General features: G+C 40.1%; 1 protein-coding gene across 1 annotated transcript in view; it reads right to left on the bottom strand.

Annotated features, from left to right (window-relative positions):
- Positions 1-227: 227 nt before the first annotated feature.
- Positions 228-20,677, bottom strand: part of SEL1L2 (SEL1L2 adaptor subunit of SYVN1 ubiquitin ligase) — a 37,948-nt gene continuing 17,498 nt past the window's right edge. Inside the window, exons 8-17 of the mRNA XM_065401852.1 lie at positions 19,669-19,737; positions 19,135-19,212; positions 14,790-14,852; positions 14,110-14,197; positions 13,866-14,014; positions 11,434-11,599; positions 11,269-11,343; positions 9,786-9,955; positions 2,012-2,140; positions 228-344 (exon numbers count right to left, since the gene is read on the bottom strand). Coding sequence (XP_065257924.1) covers positions 228-344; positions 2,012-2,140; positions 9,786-9,955; positions 11,269-11,343; positions 11,434-11,599; positions 13,866-14,014; positions 14,110-14,197; positions 14,790-14,852; positions 19,135-19,212; positions 19,669-19,737 — 1,104 coding nt within the window. The remainder of the gene's footprint in view (positions 345-2,011; positions 2,141-9,785; positions 9,956-11,268; positions 11,344-11,433; positions 11,600-13,865; positions 14,015-14,109; positions 14,198-14,789; positions 14,853-19,134; positions 19,213-19,668; positions 19,738-20,677) is intronic.

The following is a 20,677-nucleotide window of genomic DNA, read 5'->3' as shown; positions in this document are numbered from 1 at the left end:
CGAAAGATTTTGCTGTACTGACAGGTTTTAGTTTCTGTAAGCAAATTATCCGTTTTAAATTAAGAACCTAATTTTTTGTAATGTTACTAACTCTCCCTAAGGCTACACGTATATTCACTTTGTTACATAAGTATTAGAAAGAGATGTTAGAAAAATGAGTAATAGAATTTTTATTTAGAATATAAAGGAAACTACCAAAAGATTTTCACATTAACATTTTCCCAGTTCTACCTATTTCTTATCAGTAGTACAAGCAAAATAACTATGACTACCAATACAAACAGATCCCAATGTGGTCGCAGCATGGTGTCCAGTTTTGACATTTTCCAACTTGAAGTAAACTGCTAGGACAGAAAGGGAGATCTCAGCAATACAGAGAATACTTTTTTACATGCAAAATAGAAGCTATTTTTAAAATGTGTAAAATGAAAGCATTATGCTCTTTTTAATGAGGTTTTAGACAATGCTAGGATTGGTAAACTTAAATCAGGACAAGATGTATAATATAGTAAGCACAGAAGAATAAAGCCTATAATAAGAACACAATGGCCATACTGGGTCAGACCAATGGTCCATCTAGCCCACTATCCTGTCTTTCGTGAGTGGCCAATGCCAGATGCTTCAGAGGGAATGAACAGAACAGGGCAATTTACGCATGATCCATCCCCTGTCATCTGCTCCCAGCTTCTGACAGGGTATATCTACACTGCAATTAAAAAGCTGCAGCTGGTCCATGCCATCTGACTCGGGCTGTAGGGCTGTTTAATTGCAATGTAGATGCCCAGGCTTGGGCTGGAGCCCAGGGTCTAAAACCCTGTGAGGTGGAAGGATCCCAGAGCTCGGGCTGCAGCCTGAGCCAGAACATCTATACCACAGTTAAATAGCCCCTTAGCCCAAGGCCTGTGAGCCTGAGTCGACTGGCACAGGCCAGTTGTGGGTATTGAATTGAAGTGTAGACATACCCTTAGAGGCTTAGAACACCTAGAGCATGGGGTTGCATCCCAAATCATCTTGGCTAATAGCCAGTAATGGACCTATCCTCCATGAACTTATCTAATTATTTTTTGAACCCACAATTCTATAAAACAGACATTGAGTTCACCTGGTTTTTTTGTTCTGCGTATAGGGCATCTGTAATGGGGTGCACAAGTACTGCATGGCTCCGAGGCAGCACCCAGCTTGCTTACTATGTGGAAATCCCCAACAGATTGGGAGGCAGTATAGGAACAGCTTCAGACTACCAGTATTGCATGAAGGAACCAAATGCTATTCCTAGGGAAATTTGGATTATAGGTTGTATTCCCAAACCTCAGATTCTGATAGGGTTTGGTGGAGTTGTTTCAGAATAGATGATCAGAAGTACTTCCTTTCACTGTGTGAAGTGGAGGGACAAGCAGCTGGGTTTTCTAGTTAATAACTAATCAAGGCATGGAGGGAAGTGAAGGAATCCATTATGGAAAGGTTTATTATAGCTCAAATCTGTGTCCTGGCAAAAGATGACTGGACTAGTCCCCTGGATCTCATCAGCACTACACCACTCCTGGGTTTTTGGGAGAAGATTGCTTAAGAATAAGCAAGGACTCCCCTCCCTTCAGATGACCATGATGTGCTCCCAGGTCCTGATGAGCTGACAACACAAACTCTGATGCCTTGCACCATAAGGGCACTGTATTGCCACTAAACTTGGCAGACTGGCAGTCAAACTAAAGGTTTGAAGGGCTTCAAGTCACATGCACTTTAATTTACAACTAAAATTATAGGTTTCACTTTTGAAGGGTGTTCTGCATTTGTACAAATGGAAATTGCAGTGTGAGGATAGGGAAATAATAGTGCAATTTGTATGACAAGTCTTGGATGGTGGGCCTATTTTTACCGAAACAGGACTTATTATGTAATATACCCAGGGTCTGGAATAGGTGCAATAAGCAAATCTAAAAGTATAGAATAAAATGTAAAAAATATTAGAATTGGCCCTGGTGAAAGCTTGTCAGTATGTCCAAATCATACTTACCTTGAAAAGTTGCATCTCGCTAAATAGAAGCTTAACTTCTAGCTTCATACGTGCCAAGAACACTGGAATGGAAGCATCTGGGCTTGTTTGTGCTGCGAGGTCATACCACCTTTTAGCCAAATGTATATCCTTAAAAAAAGGGGGGGGAAGGGTGTCTCTTTTACTTAGAACATGTGGAATTTGCTTAGATGAATGTTGTGATGCTTTAGCTAATCTTCAAAGCATTTCTATCCTTTGTCTTTTAGGATTCTGCTTTTCAAGTATTTTTGTAGCTTAGTATATCATAAAGCTATAACAATACCTGAAAAGCATAAACCTTAGATTCATGTATAATTGTTGGCATGAGATAAAAATGGATTTTGTTAACATTTAATTTGTGTGCCTACTTTCTACAAACTCATTTTCAATCCCCACAACCTCTCAGTTCATTTATCTTGTGTATATAAATGGTCTTCTGAATTCAATAGGAAGTCAAGTTGAAGTCAGCATTTGCTCATGGATACTTAAAATAGGCAGTCAGACATTTTAAATTATCTAATTAAGCAGTTATTCTTTATATCTAAAGCTAGAAATACAACAACCCAATTATCTAGTTTACTGACTAAATTTAGTAACTATGTGTACAAAAATTAGTCCATAAATTTAATGGACAATTTTTTAGTCTAATATCCTCAATTTTAGCTAGCATATTCATGTCATGATGGAACCAATTAGTGACTTTGCCCCATCAGCTACTTTCTCAGCAGAGCACATTTTGGTAAAATATTTATCTAGTTAGTAAAGTACTAGAATCTTTCGAAAGGCATTGATCTAGCTAGGCTTGTCAAGTGTGGCTGCTCGTGCTGCTCATCATGTCTTCTTGGTTAGTTTCTCCTGTTAATTTATTTTTAATGCATAGTTGTCTGCAAATTTCTACTTAATAATTATTAGTAATGAGTAGAGATTCAATTTGGATGCTTATCTCAAACTTACTCTGATCTTAGACATCAGGCTGTAAATATTGCTAGTACAGGATTTCTTCTACAATTTCCAGCACTCCTTTTTTCCCATCAGGTCAAAAATACTATCCATTCTTAGCTGAATGAGCAGTATTTCAGTTAAAGATAGTTGAATTCATCTTGTCTAACTTAAATACCACTTTAAGGTTTCAAAATTTGTGTTTGGATTCCACTTAGGAGAGGCTGGAAAAGGAAACGGGTTTTATCTCTAATATAATGGTTCTCAAAGTGTGATTCATGGAGCTGTTATATCACAATGGCATCTGCAAGTTGTCAAACAATTGTTGCTTCACGTTTGTTGAAGCCTAGTCAAAGACTCTTCGGAATGTCCAGACCAATGAAGAAACCCAAAGAACAAGCTACTCTTTCCACCCTCAAGAGCTGCTTCATGTCTTTGTCAGCATTTTCTTTGGTGAAAATCCAGTTAACCATATATACATATGACAAAGTGGTTCTTTTTTTCTGGTTGTTTTCTAAGCTGAAAGTGATCTGCAATGATTCAAGTAGTAGAGGTTATAGGTAATAAGAAAAGAACTTGTATCAAACCAAGTCCTCCTGCCAGGTAGAGCATAGACAGTACAGATACAGCATGGGAAGAGAGAACCAAGAAGCTCCACACAGTTTATGAAAGAAAAATTTTGGTCCATCTTTGGGTCTGTCTTTTACATTACTTTTTCATGTAACCAAGAACTTTAGTTTTCACAAGCAAGGTGTGGAATTGAGGTTGGGAAGGGAGGTGACCACAAGAGGCTCCTTTTCCATATCATGCAATATTTCTCATGTAAATTTGAGAACTCCTGTTGGGTGTGTGCAATACATGTAGCAGAGTCATAAAGGAGCTATATTAGGAAGGTCAGCACTGATCACTTCTTAAGCATAATCTGGTTATCTTTCCATCCTATTTATTTTACATTTTAAAAACCTATCTTCATTTTCCCCACTTCCTTTCATTAAGAGTGATAAAAATTGGGGGGGAGGGGGGAAGAGAAATGAATCTTTTTAACAAAACAAACCTGAAATACATCTGAGATGGGGGAGATGCTGAAGAGGCCTGATTCACCTTTATCTTACCCTAGTACAGGGCAAGAGGATTTCTGGAGAGCATGCGTGGGCCAAATGGGCACTGCTACTGAAAATCTCCAGTCAAAGGCACATGGGGCACACACGCACCTGAAGCAGAGTACCCGTACGGACACTATTCAAAGAAGAATGAGGTTCAGGATGAAAAGGAGAGCTACATGGAATAAAGATAGATGTACCATGGTTAGTTGGGGTGCAGAGTGGATTGGGGAGAGAGATCCCCCATGGTTGGGGGGGAAAAGAAGCAGAAGTGATGCCACTTAATTTCTTAATACATTTTTTCAAAGAAACTGAAAAAACAGATGATGAGAGAGGGAACTAAACCAAGAAGGAAAGATGAACAGCAGATTTGGGTGAAAGTGATCATGAAATGGTAGCGTTCATGATTCTAAAGAATGGTAGGAGGGAGAACAGCAAAATAAAGACAATGAAGGCAAGAAGGCAAACTTTAGCAAACTCAGGGAGTTGATAGGTAAGATCCCATAGGAAGCAAGTCTAAGGGGAAAATCAATTGAAAACAGTTGGCAGTTTTTCAAAAAGATATTAAGGGCACAAAAGCAAACTATCCCACTGAGTAGGAAAGATAGGAAGTATGGCAAGAGACCACCCTGGCTTAACGAGGAGATCTTCAGTGATTTAAAAATCAAAGAAGAGTCCTACAAAAAGTGGAAACTAAGTCAAATTACAAAGGATGAATATAAACAAATAACACAAGTATGTAGGGACAAAATTAGAAAGGCCAAAGCACAAAATGTGATCAAACTAGCTAGAGAGATAAAGGGTAACAAGAAAACATTCTACAAATACATTAGAAGCAAGAGGAAGACCAAGGACAGGGTAGGTCCATTACTCAATGAGGGGGGGAAACAATAACATTAAATGTGGAAATGGCAGAGGTGCTTAATTACTTCTTTGTTCCGGTTTTCACCAAGAAGGTTGGTGGTGATTGGACATCTAGCATAGTGAATGCCAGTAAAAATGAGATAGGATCAGAGGCTAAAATAAGAAAACTAACAAGTTAAAAATTACTTAGACAAATTAGATGTCTTCAAGTCACCAGGGCCTAATGAAATGCATCGTAGAATAGTCAAGGAGCTGACTGAGGAGATATCTGAGCAATTAGCGCTTATCTTTGAAAAGTCATGGAAAGTGGGAGAGATTCCAGAAGACTGGAAAAGGGCAAATATAGTGCCAATCTATAAAAAGGGAAATAAGGACAACCTGGAGAATTACAGACTAGTCAGCTTAACTTCTGTACCCGGAAAGATAATGGAGCAAATAATTAAGAAATCAATTTGCAAACATCTAGAAGATAATAAGGTGATAAGTAACAGTCAGCATGGATTTGTCAAGAACAAATCATGTCAAACCAAACTGATAGCTTTCTTTGAAAGGGTAACAAGCCTTGTGGATAGGGGGAAGCGGTAAACATAGTATATGTTGACTTTAGTAAAGCTTTTGATACTGTCTCAGATGACCTTCTCATAAACAAACTAGGGAAATGCAACGTAGATGGAGCTACTATAAGGTGAGTGAAAAACTGGTTGGAAAACTGTTCCCAGAGAGTAGTTATCAGTGGTTCAGTATCATGCTGGAAGGGCATAATGAGTGGTGTCCTGCAAGGATCAGTTCTGGGTCCGGTTCTGTTCAATATCTTCATCAATGTTTTAGATAATGTCATAGAGAGTACACTTATAAAGTTTGCAGACCATACCAAGCTGAGAGGGGGTGCAAGTGCTTTGGAGGATAGGATTAAAATTCAAAATGATCTGGACAAACTGGAGAAATGGTCTGAAGTAAATAGGATGAAATTCAATAAGGACAAATGCCAACTACTCCATTTAGGAAGGAACAATCAGTTGCACACATACAAAATGGGAAATGACTGCCTAGGAAGGAGTACTGTGGAAAGGAATCTGGGGGGGTCATAGTGGACCACAAGCTAAATATGAGTCAACAGTGTAACACTGTTACAAAGAAAGCGAACATCATTGTGGGATGTAGTAGCAGGTGTGTTGTAAGCAAGACACAAGAAGTAATTCTTCCGCTCTACTCCGCGCTGATTAGGCCTCAACTGGTGTATTGTGTCCAGTTCTGGGCGCCACATTTCAGGGAAGATGTGGACAAATTGGAGAAAGTCCAGAGAAGAGAAACAAAAATGATTAAAGGTCTAGAAAACATGACCTATGAGGGACGATTGAAAAATGTGGGTTTGTTTAGTCTGGAAAAGAGAAGACAGAGAGGGGACATGATAAGAGTCTTCAAGTACATAAAAGGCTGTTACTATGAGGAGGAGGGAGAAAAATTGTTCTTCTTAACCTCTGAGGATGGGACAAGAAGCAATGGGCTTAAATTGCAGCAAGGGAGATTTAGGTTGGACATTAGGAAAAACTTCCTAACTGTCATGGTGGTTAAGCACTGGAATAAATTGCCTAGGGAGGTTGTAGAATCTCTATCATTGGAGATTTTTAAGAGCAGGTTAGACAAACACCTGTCAGGGATGGTCTAGATCATACTTAGTCCTGCTTTGAGTGCAGGGGACTGGACTAGATAACCTCTCGAGGTCCCTTCCCAGTCCTATGATTTCTTGTATCAACCTTTAAGCCCCGTTCAAAGTTTAATTTAGTAATGGTCTGTTTTTATAAATTTTATTTCTTAAAATTCAAACTGTTATTGAAAAGCAGTCCATAAAAGTAAAGAAGTGTAAGGGCTTAAAGATGACACTGTCCCCTTATGGGCTACAATAATTCAGCTTGTTCTGTCTGTATAAGAATGACCAGCTTTGCTCTTATTTCTACCCAATTAGTTTATTATTTTCTGCTTATAGAATATCTGCAAGACAACTTTAATCTCCTCAAATTGGCTGATTTTGGGACAAATATGCTGATCTCGAGACTTTGGCATTCATTCACTTTCCACAAGCATCCATGCTGGTCAAACTCAATTTTTCAAGTATTTGCAGTAAGTTCATGCAAAGGGGCATGAACATGGCCGCCGCAGTTTTATTGAAAAATGTAACCAAATATTCATGATGCTTTTCACTATTTGCCCTCTCCTAATAATACTTTAGAAAGTACTCTGAATTCCTTAGCTGAAAGGCATTACTATAAGTGCGAACAATGACTCTGCTTCACAAGAGATTTTAATAACAATACATTATCATTTATTTAATATTAATATTGCTAATATTAATAATTAAATATTAACATTAACCAAATAGAATAAGGGCCAAATCGTCAGAAGTATTTGCATATAACAGGATAGCTAATAGACTTACCTTTAAATTTGCACATGCAGTCATATTCATTAGATATGTAGCTCATCTTCTGTATATGCAATTTCTGTAATTGTTCATGCCATTGTGGCAATTTTGTGCATAAATTAGTTACATCATTGCATGCATACACCTCGAAAAATCTGGCTCTGAAGCCTTGCCCAAGGTCACAAAAATATGTGGCTGAGTCAGGGACACATCACCTGCCTTCTGGGCCTCATTTTGATTACATTCTTCCTCCTAGGGCTTCAGACTTCCCTCCCATAGCGGAATCCCCAGGAGGGAAAAACTGCTAAAAACAACCTCCAAAATGTTTAGTGGTAACTATACATGTTGCTCTTGGGAGTGGGGTTTGTATCCTCAACAAGGGGACAGAAGGTGTGGACCATACAGTGGAGTCTGAGAATCCACAGAGATATCAAGCTATATTCCAGTGGATCCCAGACATCCTCAGGGCCTGGAGGTCCAGTTTATCAAGGCAACATATGCCTGTTGACTGCATGGCTTCTGCAAACTAAGGGCAGAAGGCGTATAGAGACATTTAATGTGAATTTGATTGAGCTTTGCTCATAGCCATACCATACTGAAACAGCTTACTGCTGCTCATAGATGGAGAAGGAGCAAAGTTGGGAAGTAACTTGGAAGGAAAAGAAAAGCAGGAACAGAAGGAAAAGCTTCTGAGTGTGATTCTTTGCTGAGGAGTGACTGATGATGGCATAGTGTGGTTGCATGTTTGTCTTAGTTATGTGCCCAGTTTACAAGTAAAGAGATGCATCTTCTAACTGACAGTCCTTCAAACTCACCTGGGATACGACTTAAGCTATCATCTTTGCTTCTTATCACTATTACCAGTAATAAAAGTTCTGTAGTCCAAATAGAGAAGCCCCATTGTCTTCAGTGGGTCTAAACCACTGTAACGGCTTGGAACTTGGTAAATAATTCCTGTATAAGAGTGAATAGAATCCTGCTCATTTTACTTTAGCTACACAGGCAACAGTTCTGATTATTAAAAGGGTGTCATTTTTCTATAATTTTTAAGACTAGAAGTGGTCTGCTTCCATTATAGAGGCAGTGCCTCTGTGTAGGCAGATGCACAAGAGTGTGGGAAAGGATGGATGGTGGCTCTCTGAAAGAAACCCCTGCCTGCCTTCTCCATATGTTCTTCTATCCCTTTGTGCAGCTGCTGGAGCTTACACACAAGCAGGCAGCCATACTAGCTTCTCTCTTTTCCCCTGGCATCACTCAGAGTTACAGTGGAGTATAGCATAACCACCTCTCTTCTGGTTCCACTAATCCACCCCCAGATCACTGGAGCCTTGCTTACTTCCCCCTAAAAAGTGGAAGAATGAGAATCATCAGAAGAAGGGGCAATCAGCTGAGAAACCAATCAGAGAACCAAGCCCATGGCGTTTGGAGACATGTCAGGTCAAGAACTGGGACATTTATGAGGGACGAAACTAGGTTGGGGAGGTGCAAAGAGATTAGGGGAGGAAGAGAGTTGGGAAAGGATGCAGAAGATCTGAGAGTGCTGGAGGAGGGAGACTGGAGAAACCAGATAGAGCTGTGGCGAGATCGAGAGGAGAGGCATACAGGTAATGGGCCTGGGCAAGGAGAGAATGAAGAGAGACTAGGTAAGATGATAGAAACAAAAAGTTGAAGCCACAAACAGGAAGGAGAGAAATGAGAAAAAGGCAAGGACAAAAGGAAGTGGAAGGAAGCAATGGAAAAACAAGCAAACAACAAAAATGGCAAAAATACACACAACTTCAGATTTAGTAAGTTGTATCATTTGTTTCTACATTGTACTGAGCAGGAGAGAATATTGGGCCAGTGGTAGGGAGCCATTAGGGCAAACCAGCACCTCTCCCTTCCCTCATGCCCTGCAAGCATGAGATTAGGGTGGGATTCCTTTATGATTCTAAGGCATCAACTGACTGTCAGTTGAATCATGAAGAATTATGTCTTTTGTATTTTTCCAGCCTTTCTGATGCAACTGTAGATGTTTTTCTTATTTATAAGTAACCAATTATATTTTTGAATTTTACTGAACTAGTCTCATTGATATCATGTGGTCATAGATCTTACAGGTTGACCATGCACTGTTTAAAACTGAATTTTCATGTTTACTGCACTAACTTTGTTTTCATTTCTCATCCTTGTTTTTATGTGGCAAGATGAAAGGGCACTCATTTGGCCTTCACCATACCATTTATCATTTCACATGTATCTCTCAGTCATAGCCTGCCTGACCCTCCTTTACAATTTTAATAAGCTCTGTTTACCTAATTTTCCCTCATATGGGAGATTCTGCCTCACCCAGAATGCTACATTAGGATATTATAGCTATAATAGCTTTTAATTTCAACGATATCTATTACGGTTAATTTTACACACAGATTGCACCATATGCAGTCCACATTACCTTTGGAATACCTAAACCATGTTCATACATATATGCCAGATTAAACATGGCTTGAGCGATGTGGTGATCAACTGCGAGGCTGTAATGAATTGCTGCTGTGACATAATCCCTCTTGGTTCCATAACCGTAAAAGTGGTAATCTCCAGTTTTTACTCTAGCAAATGCATTGCCTGGTGGAAACATTAAAAAGAAAAGTCACAACAAACATCTAGATTAAACTGTGCTTCTTGCTAAATTTCCTCCTCTAATACAATTGTATTTTTCTCTTAAATATAATTAAAAATGAATAAAATGTAAATTTGAAGCACTATGGTTTCAGTCATCATAGAATTATTATAATTTATAGAGTATTCTAAATGGGAAGGATTTGGGAAGAAACCAAGGTGTTGAGAGTACAGAAGTAGGAAGGAAGTCCCACATGTAAGGAATGGCATGGAAGAAGGGGTGAAGGTAATGCGAGAGAAGAATAAGAAAGGGACCGACCGGAGGGCCTCTTGGAATGCAGAGAGCAGAAAGAAAAGTAGGAGGAAATGAACATTGAAATGTGTGTGGGGCAGAGTTGGTATACAGACTTGAAGGTGAAAGCTTGAATTTGATGTGAAAGACAAGAGAGGGATTAGGAAAAAAAAAAAGGAAGCAACATGGTGGCAAGAAAGGACTGTGACGGCCATATTTTGGATAAACTAAGGGGGCAAGACAAGTTAGGAGCAGTGCGATGTCAAAGGTAGGGGATGGAGATGAAAGGGTAGATTTGTATGTGAAGGGAAAACAGAGAATATAACAACAGCCTGGGAGTGGAGGGGAAAAAACAATAAATATGATCCCTGTTGAGCATCTTGGTGATAGGGAAAAGAGTGGAAATTTTGACAGGAATGGAGAATAGGCTGTAGTGTAGATGTAGCATCAGAAATCTTCTCCCCAAGTAGATACTTATAAACTATAAAGGAGGTTTTCTAGACCCCAAATTATTCTTGAAGCTGTATTGCAGTAAAGCATACAAATAGTGCACATTTAACAAGTAAGCATATTTTACACATCTTTATGCTTCTAAATTTCCTGTAGTTTTTCTTAGTGAGTAGGTGTAAGTTTTTCTTGGTGTTCATTTAGCTAAAGAAACCATTTTTCCTATTCAGTTGAAGTTTTGTGATAAAGTACCCATGAATGAGGATTGAATCAGTGGAGGATAAATGAATAGTTCAGTGTTTTAACCTAGAAATGTGAGAATTTCTTGAATGTTAGATTGTTTTTAACATGCCTAAGGCGGTAGTACAGATATCCTTTTAATCGTGAGTTAAATATGTGAGAATCAATCCCTTAATGATGTTAGCTTAATTATCTGACGTTTGTAATGCCATGTTCTTGGGCCACTGAGTGTTCATTTTTCTTCTGGCTGTACAATCTGAGGAACAGAGTTGAAGAAAATCATACTTATAAGAGTGGACAGCTAACTGCAAGTTATTTTTAACTATGTGGTGTTCCATACCTTGAGCTGCAGCTCTGTTCCACAGGAGAAGTGCTAATGGATACATCTGATCATTGCTGAGAATTTTAACCTGTTCTGTAAAAGAAAAATTGAATTTGCATAGTTTACAACAGCACTTGCACATACATATATAATTTATAGAGAAAATAATTTAACTTCTCTTACCAGATTCCAAAATGTAAGCTGAATTACTTTGAGCTACTTCATACCCCATTTCTGCTAATAATGCATATTGAATAAGAGATGAATCTATATTACCATCCTGGTAAGCGAAGTATGCAGTCAGGAATTTCTCAGACCAACTTCCTAGTTCACAAACACTTCGGTAAAGCTGAACAGAGGAACAGTGATAGAACAAACCCGTGAGGTTTTACACTTCACCACAGGCAATAAATCTTAGGAGCTTGTAGCTCCTGCTGGGGGACACAAGGGTTAAAGTTACAACATTTGTGTGTATTGTTTACAAAAAAGTTATGCCAATTGCATCCTTAACTGATACAGAGTACTTAATCATTAAAAGTCAGATGAATCCATATCTAATCTGACTCTAAAGTTGTTTTCTTAGCTGCATATAAAGAAAAATACACTGATAAAAAACAAAAATGTTTTCCGTTATACAACAGTTATTTATTTTAAGATGCTCTGCTGAATATTAAGCCACAAATAAGATTTCAACTAGAGATGAGAGAAATTTGTCAGATGAATAGTTTATTCCCCCCAAAATGCAATTTTGTGTCGACAAAACTATTTGCGAATTTGACATACATTTTCCAAATACTATTGGACAAAATAAAATGTGTTGGGCTAGATTCTCTAGGGGACTTAGGCACCATTCGCAAAAAACCCATTGATGGTGCTCCCACCTGCCCCACGCATCCAATAACTAGGACACTCCCCTGAGATGTGAGAGATCAAGGTTTAAACCTCTACTCTGGAGCAGGGACTTGAAGCCAGGTCTCCCCATCTCAGCTGAATACCCTAAACACCAGGCTGCAGGCTGGGACTCTAGCAATCTCTCCTGTTGAAGCTGTTCCACTTTGTATAAATAATTATGGGAGCAGGAATCTGAACCTGGATTTCTCACCTCCCCTATAAGTGTCACTTTTTTTGGCCCAATGGCTATTCAGCTATTTAATGCAAAGTGGTACAGCTTCAACAGGAGAAATTGAGAGGAACTCAACCCAGAATACCCTATTTTCATCTTTGTCTACAGCTTATGCACAAGACAGCCCCCCAGTGCCCTGGTCATTTGTGACTAGCATATGCTGGTGAAATTCAACTCTAAGACTGATTATGACACAATAGTACTGCCACTATGTAATAATATTTTGGCATTTCCCCCTAGTGATCTTAAAGTACATCACAATTAAGCTGTGTATCACAGGATAGTGTGCCACAGTATTGGGGGAGAGGGGAACTCCACCCTGATCTGCACTGTGGCTGCTGGATAAAGTTTTGCAAGATGTAAAGATTCCTATGGAAGAGTACGTCTTAGAGAAATAATTCTTATGTAACTATAAAAAGTCATGTCATGCATATGTATTTCATAAGAAAGCCAGCAATGTAAAAAATCTAGCTATAGTGCAAAAGTTGCCAGCTAACTGCCTGAGCTGAAAAGGGGCCAGTTGAACTGGATATATTTATAGTACATGGGAAACTTGATAAAACTAGAACTGCCAATAACATTCTAAAATAGGCATGAATAGTTGTGGGCAAAGAACAAAAAAAGCCACAGCAAATCTTCCCTAAAATGTTTTCTCAATAGTCAGATATACAAGTACTTAGGATTTCTTGAGATGAATGGTTCTAAGTTAAATCCATCTGTGACATTTTAGGCAGACTCAATCTACTTAAAAAAAAAGAGTGAATGCCAAATTGATAAGTACTGTACTTACATTGTTAAATTAATTTGGTGAAGAGTTATGAAATAGATTTAAAGATTGAGTCCAGGGCTGAGGGCTGTAATACTTTGGTTTAATTTCAGTTTATTGTTGGGTTTATTGTGCTGGTGCTGGGTGGTGTCAGTGGCCTGTGAGGTACAGGCGGTGAGACTGGATGATTTTGTGGTCCCTTCTGGCCTTAAACTCCATGGGTATGTCTACATAGCATTTTGGAGCAAGCCTCCCAGCCTCCCTCCTTAGGCTTCGGAGCTCAAGCTCCAGCCCAAGCCACAACTTCAAACACTGTCTAGCCATCTATTTTTAGAGCATTAGTGTGAGCCCCACTAGCCCAAGTCTGTCAACCCGGGCTGAAAGGCTTACTCCAAAATGCTGTGTATACCCACTCTATGACTCTGAGGTGTAAAGGCCATCATACCTGCATGCTATGGGTCACCCTCTACTCTAACTTACACTGGTCTTATCTGGAGCAACTCCATTGACATCAGTGGAGTTATTCTGGATTTAGACTAGTGTACCTGAAAACAGAATTTGGCCCAGATATGATCACTTTTCTCCTACTTAAGAAAATACAGATTTCTGACTCTAAATCATAGCATATAGGCAACTTTCATAAAAAGAGAAGTTAAAATAGTAATACAAATCCTGGCTATTACTTCTATAACTAATCACAAATCTTTAAAAAAATATACTATTTACCTCAACTGCATTTTGACATGATCTAAACACTCCAGTCCCTGCAGCATACATCTGAGCCAAATAATAAACAGCAATGGGTTGTCCATTTTGAGAGGCCAAGTAAAAATATTTGAAGGCAAGTTTATAGTCTTTCCTTACTCCAGAGCCAGCTGCAAATCAAGTTGAGATTGGAGAGTTTAGTTTTTGTAAAATTACAGACTACTGATTAATGCAAATTTTTAATTAAAAAATGCATAGTACTTACAGTGATACATGACTCCTAGCTGGAACTGTGCATCTGCCAAACCTTTCTCAGCTGCTATATGAAAGTATTTAAAAGCTTCAGTATAGTTCTGAAAGGTAATTACCCTCCATTACTGAAAGTTCCAGGTACCTGCCAGCGTGGTAAGAATTGTGTGCTCATGAAAAAGACAAGTTTTGTCTCACTTTTGAGTGGCACAATTTAATGACAGAATGTTACGCTGTATCCCAAACAAATGAAAAACAAAATCAAACTAACATTTTCTCCAATGTGCAGCTTGTATAGTATTTGAGATCAGGGTCCTGATTCTGATCTCACACCAGTTATACTCCATAGCGTTGAATGGACTAACACCTACCAATGTTTTTTATTTATTTAATTGGACTCTGGGCCTCATTCTGCTGAAAGTTACACTAGTATAAATCAGGAGGAGCTCCATTCAAGACATACAATGGTGTGTTCATGATAGTATTCAGAGTACAAGAAAAATTACTCATATTTGCAGTGCTATAAACCTATTAGTTGCACCACTTGAATGAGCTTTATTATAGTTATTTGAGCTATAATCCCCTACTAAAGGGTGTTTTAATCCATAGTTGATATTGATTAAACATTTTATTTTCTCAGATTTTTACTAGCTGTATTGTGAAAAACATATTTGAAGTGACTAAAATAATTCTTACCATAGGAACACCTTTTCCTTGATAATAAAGAAGGCCTACACCCCATAGTCCAACTGCATTACCCTAAAATAATGTATTAAGTTTGAATGTAATTTTTCATTAAGACATTGAAAAGCACTTGCAATAAAGAAAACATCTATCAGATAAGTTACTAACCAATTAGTTATTCTTGCTTTTATTTTACTATGATATAGTGAACTTAGAACTATGAATTCTGATAATGATTATGAATCAATGCTAAATTAGTATTCTTATTCTGATGACTCTCATGACTGCTTGTAGAGAGACACCATACCATATGTTTAAAAAGTGGCTTTAATTTTTGTTATCCACATGTAATTTCATTGCCATTAATAAAAGTGGCTTCACTGGATGGTAAAACTAGAGCAGGGTGTTCCCCTTCCCCCCTGAATTGGAACAAAACCAAATTTCAAAATATAAAAATCCTCTGAGAAATAGAATTATCTTTTTCTGCCCAGCTGTAGTCTGGATTCACATGAAAAAGAAGGGGCTGGAAGGTGGTCAGGCTGGAAGAGATGTAGGCAGACTGGGGTGGGTGCACATTTTTCCTCCACTGGCTCTAGAGAGTTCAGGCTGTATTATTTCCATGCCATGCCCCCCATATTAGAACCCTATTGTAATGTGGGGCATCTGAAAACAGCTGTCTGCTGAAAAAGCATGGTTGTGATCTCCATTCATGCTGTTCTGTCAGTAGATGTTGGGGGAGCACTAGCACACAGAGAGGCTCTGAGTGGATAGCCCCAAGAGACATTGGGGGGTCAAATCCATGTTCTGTTCTACAGTGGGGCACAACCCCCCCCCCCAACATAATGATTAGGGAGAAATCTCCACAAATAAAAGGGAGATTATCCACTTCAGTTTCATTGCAGAAATTTCTTCAGTTTCACGCCACAGATGGTGCCAGCCCAATACTAGATACTTTGAAAGTCCATTTTTAATGCTCTATTTCAACAAGTATTTGCTTCTTAGTTACTCACTTTGGAAGATCGTCTTTTGTTCTTTGAATATTTAGCAGAAACAATTGTGTTTTGGCCAAAGTAAGCAAGTACCCAGTAATGGATTATTTAAGCTAACAGTCCTTCACCATCTTGGCTTTCTCATCTTGACTCTTTCCTTAGCTCTCTTTGATGTTCTCTAGTGCAATATGAATTGTACACACACTCTTCTCTATTCACTGAGTATTAGATACAACAGCTATTTAATTTGCCTTGTTTGTATCTTGGTAATACTGTATGTGATATACCCATGTGCATTTAAGCACAATGGGGTGAGTTAAGGATGAAGTGACTCATAATTTGTTGGCTTTGTCAGAACCTTCACTTTTTTTCTGCATTGGCAGGAAGATGCATAAGATGACCGCATAGGTCTTTTTCATCTCCAATTTCTGACCCTGTGATTTTAAAATTTATTATGTAATTTAACATCAAAAAGCTCAATAAGATCCTATTTTTTATAAAGGTAGATCTGCAATTTTGTATTTTCAGAGTCTATGTAGCCAGATGGAGATTTTGGCTTCCTTTCTGACATTAAACAACAAGAAATCCAAAAAATACATGCCCTATTGATGGACTGGGGCCAAGCGAATGACTCAAAATTTCAAATATGAGCTTAGGGAATCCCAGTCTCTTGACTAAATAAAGCAATCACATACATATTAACAAACATTACCTTAATCAACAAGGAAGCCACTTTTGGAAAGAAGCAGCACATAGGTTTCATAGGAAAGGGAAGAAGAAGTGCTTCAGCATAATCTGTATACACTGAGTCGTCACAAGGTAAAATGGGAAAAATAAATTACAATATCCATACAGACAAAAGACATGGTCATTAAAGCATGCTTTTCCTGTACTGCACTTGGATCAAATCCAAAACTTCCAGAGATAGGACCATGTCACAGGGTGGCTAGCCCCTTAATGGGACACAGGACCAGCCCCCTCCTGTAAAACAATTAGCTTGCCTCCCTAGGTGGGGAGAATGAGGGTGTCAGGTGATTCAGTCCGGCCTGGGGTAGATAAGGAAGAGGCCTGGAGAGAGAAGGGGGCTGATGGTTGGCGTTGGCAAATGCCTGCAGATACTGAGAAGGCTCCTGCAGGGAACCCTGAGTTAGCAGGTGAGGGAGACACTAGCACGGGAAGAATGGCTGCCTGCTGTTCTCTCCCAAATGGGAGAAGAATAAAACAAAGATAATGGCGGTCAGCTGAGGGAAGCTATGGAAGGTTACAGCCGATTGGTATTAAAAAAGCCCCGAGGAAAACCATGGGACTCCTCTGTGAAAAAGAGAAGATGGCACAGAACCAGAGAGAACAATTTCTCAGATAGGAGGAATTGGGCCCAGCTAAGGACTGGGTTGAAGCGACTTTATTTTCAGTTGATTTTGGTTTTAATAAAGTAGACCCCCTGAAGGGGAATTTTGTGCTATAGCTTTAGACTAGGGTTGCCAACTTTCTAATCGCACAAACACCCTTGCCCTGCTACTGCCCCGCCCCTTCCCCGAGGCAAAGCTCCTGCCCCACCCCTTCTCGGAGGCCCCGCCCCTCACTCACTCCATCCCATCTCCCTCTGTTGCTCGCTGTCTTCCACCCTCACTCACTTTAACCGGGCTGGGGCAGAGGGTTGGAGTGCGGGAGGGGGTGAGGGCTCCAGTTGGGGATGCGGGCTCCGGGGTAGGGCCAGAAATGACGGGTTCAGGATGTGGGAGGGGGCTCCAGGCTGGGGCAGGAGGTTGGGATGCGGGAGGGAGTGAGGGCTCTGGCTGGGGGTGCAGGCTCTGGGGTGGGGTAAGGGATGAGGGGTTTGGGGTGCAGGAGGGGGCTCTGGGCTGGGGCTGAGGGGTTCAGAGTGTGGGAGGTGGCTCCGGGCTGGGGCAGGGGATTTGGGTGTGGGCTCTGGCTGGGGGTGAGGCTGGGGATGAGGGGTTTGGGGTGCAGGAGAGGGCTCTGGGCTGGGGCCAAGAGTTTAGTGTGCAGGAGGGGGCTCAGGCCTGGGGCAGGGGGTTGGGGTGTGGGAGGGGGTAAGGTGTGTGGGCTCGGGCCGGGAGGCGCTTACCTCGGGCGGCTCCCAGAAGTGACTGGCATGTCTGGCGCCTAAGCTCGGGGTAGTTAGGTGGCTCCACACAATGCTCCTGCCTGCAGGCACCGCCCCCGCAGCTCCCATTGTCCGCGGTTCCTGGCCAATGGGAGCTGCGGAGTCGGTGCTCGGGGCGGGGGCAATGCGCAAAGACCCCCTGGCTGTCTCTGTGCCTAGGAGCTGGACATGCTGGTTGCTTCCGGGAGCCACGTGGAGCTAGGGCAGGTAGGGAGACTGCCTTAGCCCTGCTGCACCGCCGACCGGACTTTTAGCAACCTATTAAACTCTCCTGAGCTTTCAATGGTCACCGGTAGATTGATACCAATTCCGGTAGACTCCCGGCCAATCTGGGAGGGTTGGCAACCCTACTTTAGACTGTCTAGAGTTTTATTAAGGAGTCCTGAGAGAAGAGGAAACAGAGGCAAGATGCCACAGAGCCACTCCAGGCCATGTGGGGGCACTTGTGAAGAGGCAGCCCTGCAACACACCATAAGGAGATCACACGCTACTTTGCTGCTGTGGTATTGTATGAAGGGGATTTTGCCATTCCATGCTAAAGAAGGCAAATGTTTAGTCACTAAAGAATTCAGTAACCTGGCCAAACCTGACAAAGCCAACAACTCTGCTAACTACCCAAATAATTTCCAACTTTCCTTTTCTTAGCAAGATCATTTAAGAAGGTGGTACTATCTCAGTTATAGAAGTACTTGTCCTCTGCCAATATCCAGCATCTCTTTCAGAACAGGACATGGCATAAAAATTTCTCCTAGGCTGCAGGATCCACTTGTTTCTATCAGACAGATCATAGTGTTTTCATGGGCACCTGCTACTTGTCATCCATTCTACATCATGAGACCACATCATGAGACCACTACATCTACACATCATGAGACCACTTAGTGAGTTCTTGTGATGCCTTGGACTTTAGTGAGAGTTGAGGATGATGAGGACCTTCCAGAATCGGGCCTTTAGTTTGCACACAAACAATGACAGTTCTATCTCCTGTTTCTACTTCTTCAACTTTTCGGCTAGCTTTTCCATTACCCTCAACATCACCAACTGCATAACATTATATTTCATAGGCTTCAGAAGTGTGCTATAGTTACCTACTTCTTAAAAATCTACACTGAACAACATTCCCATTAAATGGAAGAAATGGACTGCATGCTTTCCTCCTGTAATTTACACACTAATTGAGGTGTAAATCAAATACTCTCTTAAAATATTGTATACAAACAGATACTTTTTCTTATATTACCTTTTCAGCTGCCATTGTGAAGTACTTAAAGGCAGAAGCATTACTCTGTGTCACTGCAACACTTCCTTCTAAAAACATCTGATCAACATAAAGAAAAGGAGATATTTGCTCCTTAGATATGTGTTATGAATCCCTGCCTATCAGTTTCTCATAAAAAATATAAACAGTAGGACAAAGTCTGCTCCTACTTCCACTTGTACATCCCCAATAAAGCCAATGATATTGTACAGATGTAATTGAGAACAGAACTTTGCCAGTTCTCTCCCACTCATGAGTTTTTCTGACTGGTTTAATGTACTAAATTTTTACTGATTTATACTGAGTATACACTAATAGAATCATGATAATTACTTGTTTGTAACTTGTTTTCTTAAAAAAGCCTTTAGGTTATTTGTAATAACTTCTGAGGCCAAGATTTTCAAAAGTGACTGGTGACTACTCTTACACTCCTGCGTGGCTACTTTAGGTTTAGCCATTATCTAGTCCTTGACTGTTGCAATTTACCAAATTAATCTCATGAAAAGTAATATGTACCTTTCCCAGGAATGCCATACCATGTGTATTCCCTGCTTTTGCTGCCTTTAGGAAATAGTAGAAAGCTTTCTGAATAAAAAGCAATAACAAAGTTACATTTTTTCACCTAAAAAAGGTTGTTTTTTTTTGTAAATTTCAACCAAGACAAATGTTTTGCACAGCTTTACACCTCTTCTTGATTTAGACAGACCAGAAAATGTCACAACGCAAAACTGAAAATAGCTTTACACATTTAGGCTCTGAACCTACAAACGCTTACACACAAGTATGATTTTATGCCCATGTGGAGCCCCACTCAATGGGACTATTCATGCATGTTAGCCTTTGCAGAATCAGGGCCTTAGTCTGGTATGATAGGTGGGTGGTGGCTGAATCAAAGGTAAGAACAGAGCATCTAGATCCATTACCTAAGGAGACTCTGACCTTAGACAGGAACAGATTGACAGTGTTGAGGCCATATGAACTAATTTTTACAAATTCTTGTTACCATGTATGTGACCATAAGAAAAAAACTTTAGTGTTCCCCATAATGTGAATTAGCTTTTAGAAATATAATTTACCTTTAAAATACATCCCCTCCCACAATTGTCAAAGTCAGTTTTGTGTCTGAAAACACTCAGATAAGCACAAATTGTCATCAGTATCACACGTTTTTTATACGTACATGAATTACAGTATATGTCCTCTTACAGGGCCAGTCTTAGACGCAAGGAACTACTTAGATATTTGGATTTTTGAGGCCCCTGAAAGCTGCACTGACCCAGTAAGTCAAAAGTTGTCAGATCTACTCCAACAGCAAGAATAGAAAGGGAAGAGACTAACTGCCTTACTTGCTCTGCTCCCCACAGGACTAGAGAGGGAAGAAACTTGCCTCTAATTCCATCCTCTCTCATATATGTTTGCTGCAAATGTTTAAAAGTTATCTTGCACTGAAACTTTTTTGGCTGCTTTGGGGTACTGAGATAATTATGGGGCCCAGATATTCTATCTGAGCCCACCCACCTTCATA

Source organism: Emys orbicularis, chromosome 3 (genome assembly GCF_028017835.1).
Source record: "Emys orbicularis isolate rEmyOrb1 chromosome 3, rEmyOrb1.hap1, whole genome shotgun sequence".
In the NCBI taxonomy this organism is placed as follows: domain Eukaryota; kingdom Metazoa; phylum Chordata; order Testudines; family Emydidae; genus Emys; species Emys orbicularis.
Note: the sequence above shows the minus strand (reverse complement) of the source record. Positions and strands in the feature narration are given on the sequence as shown.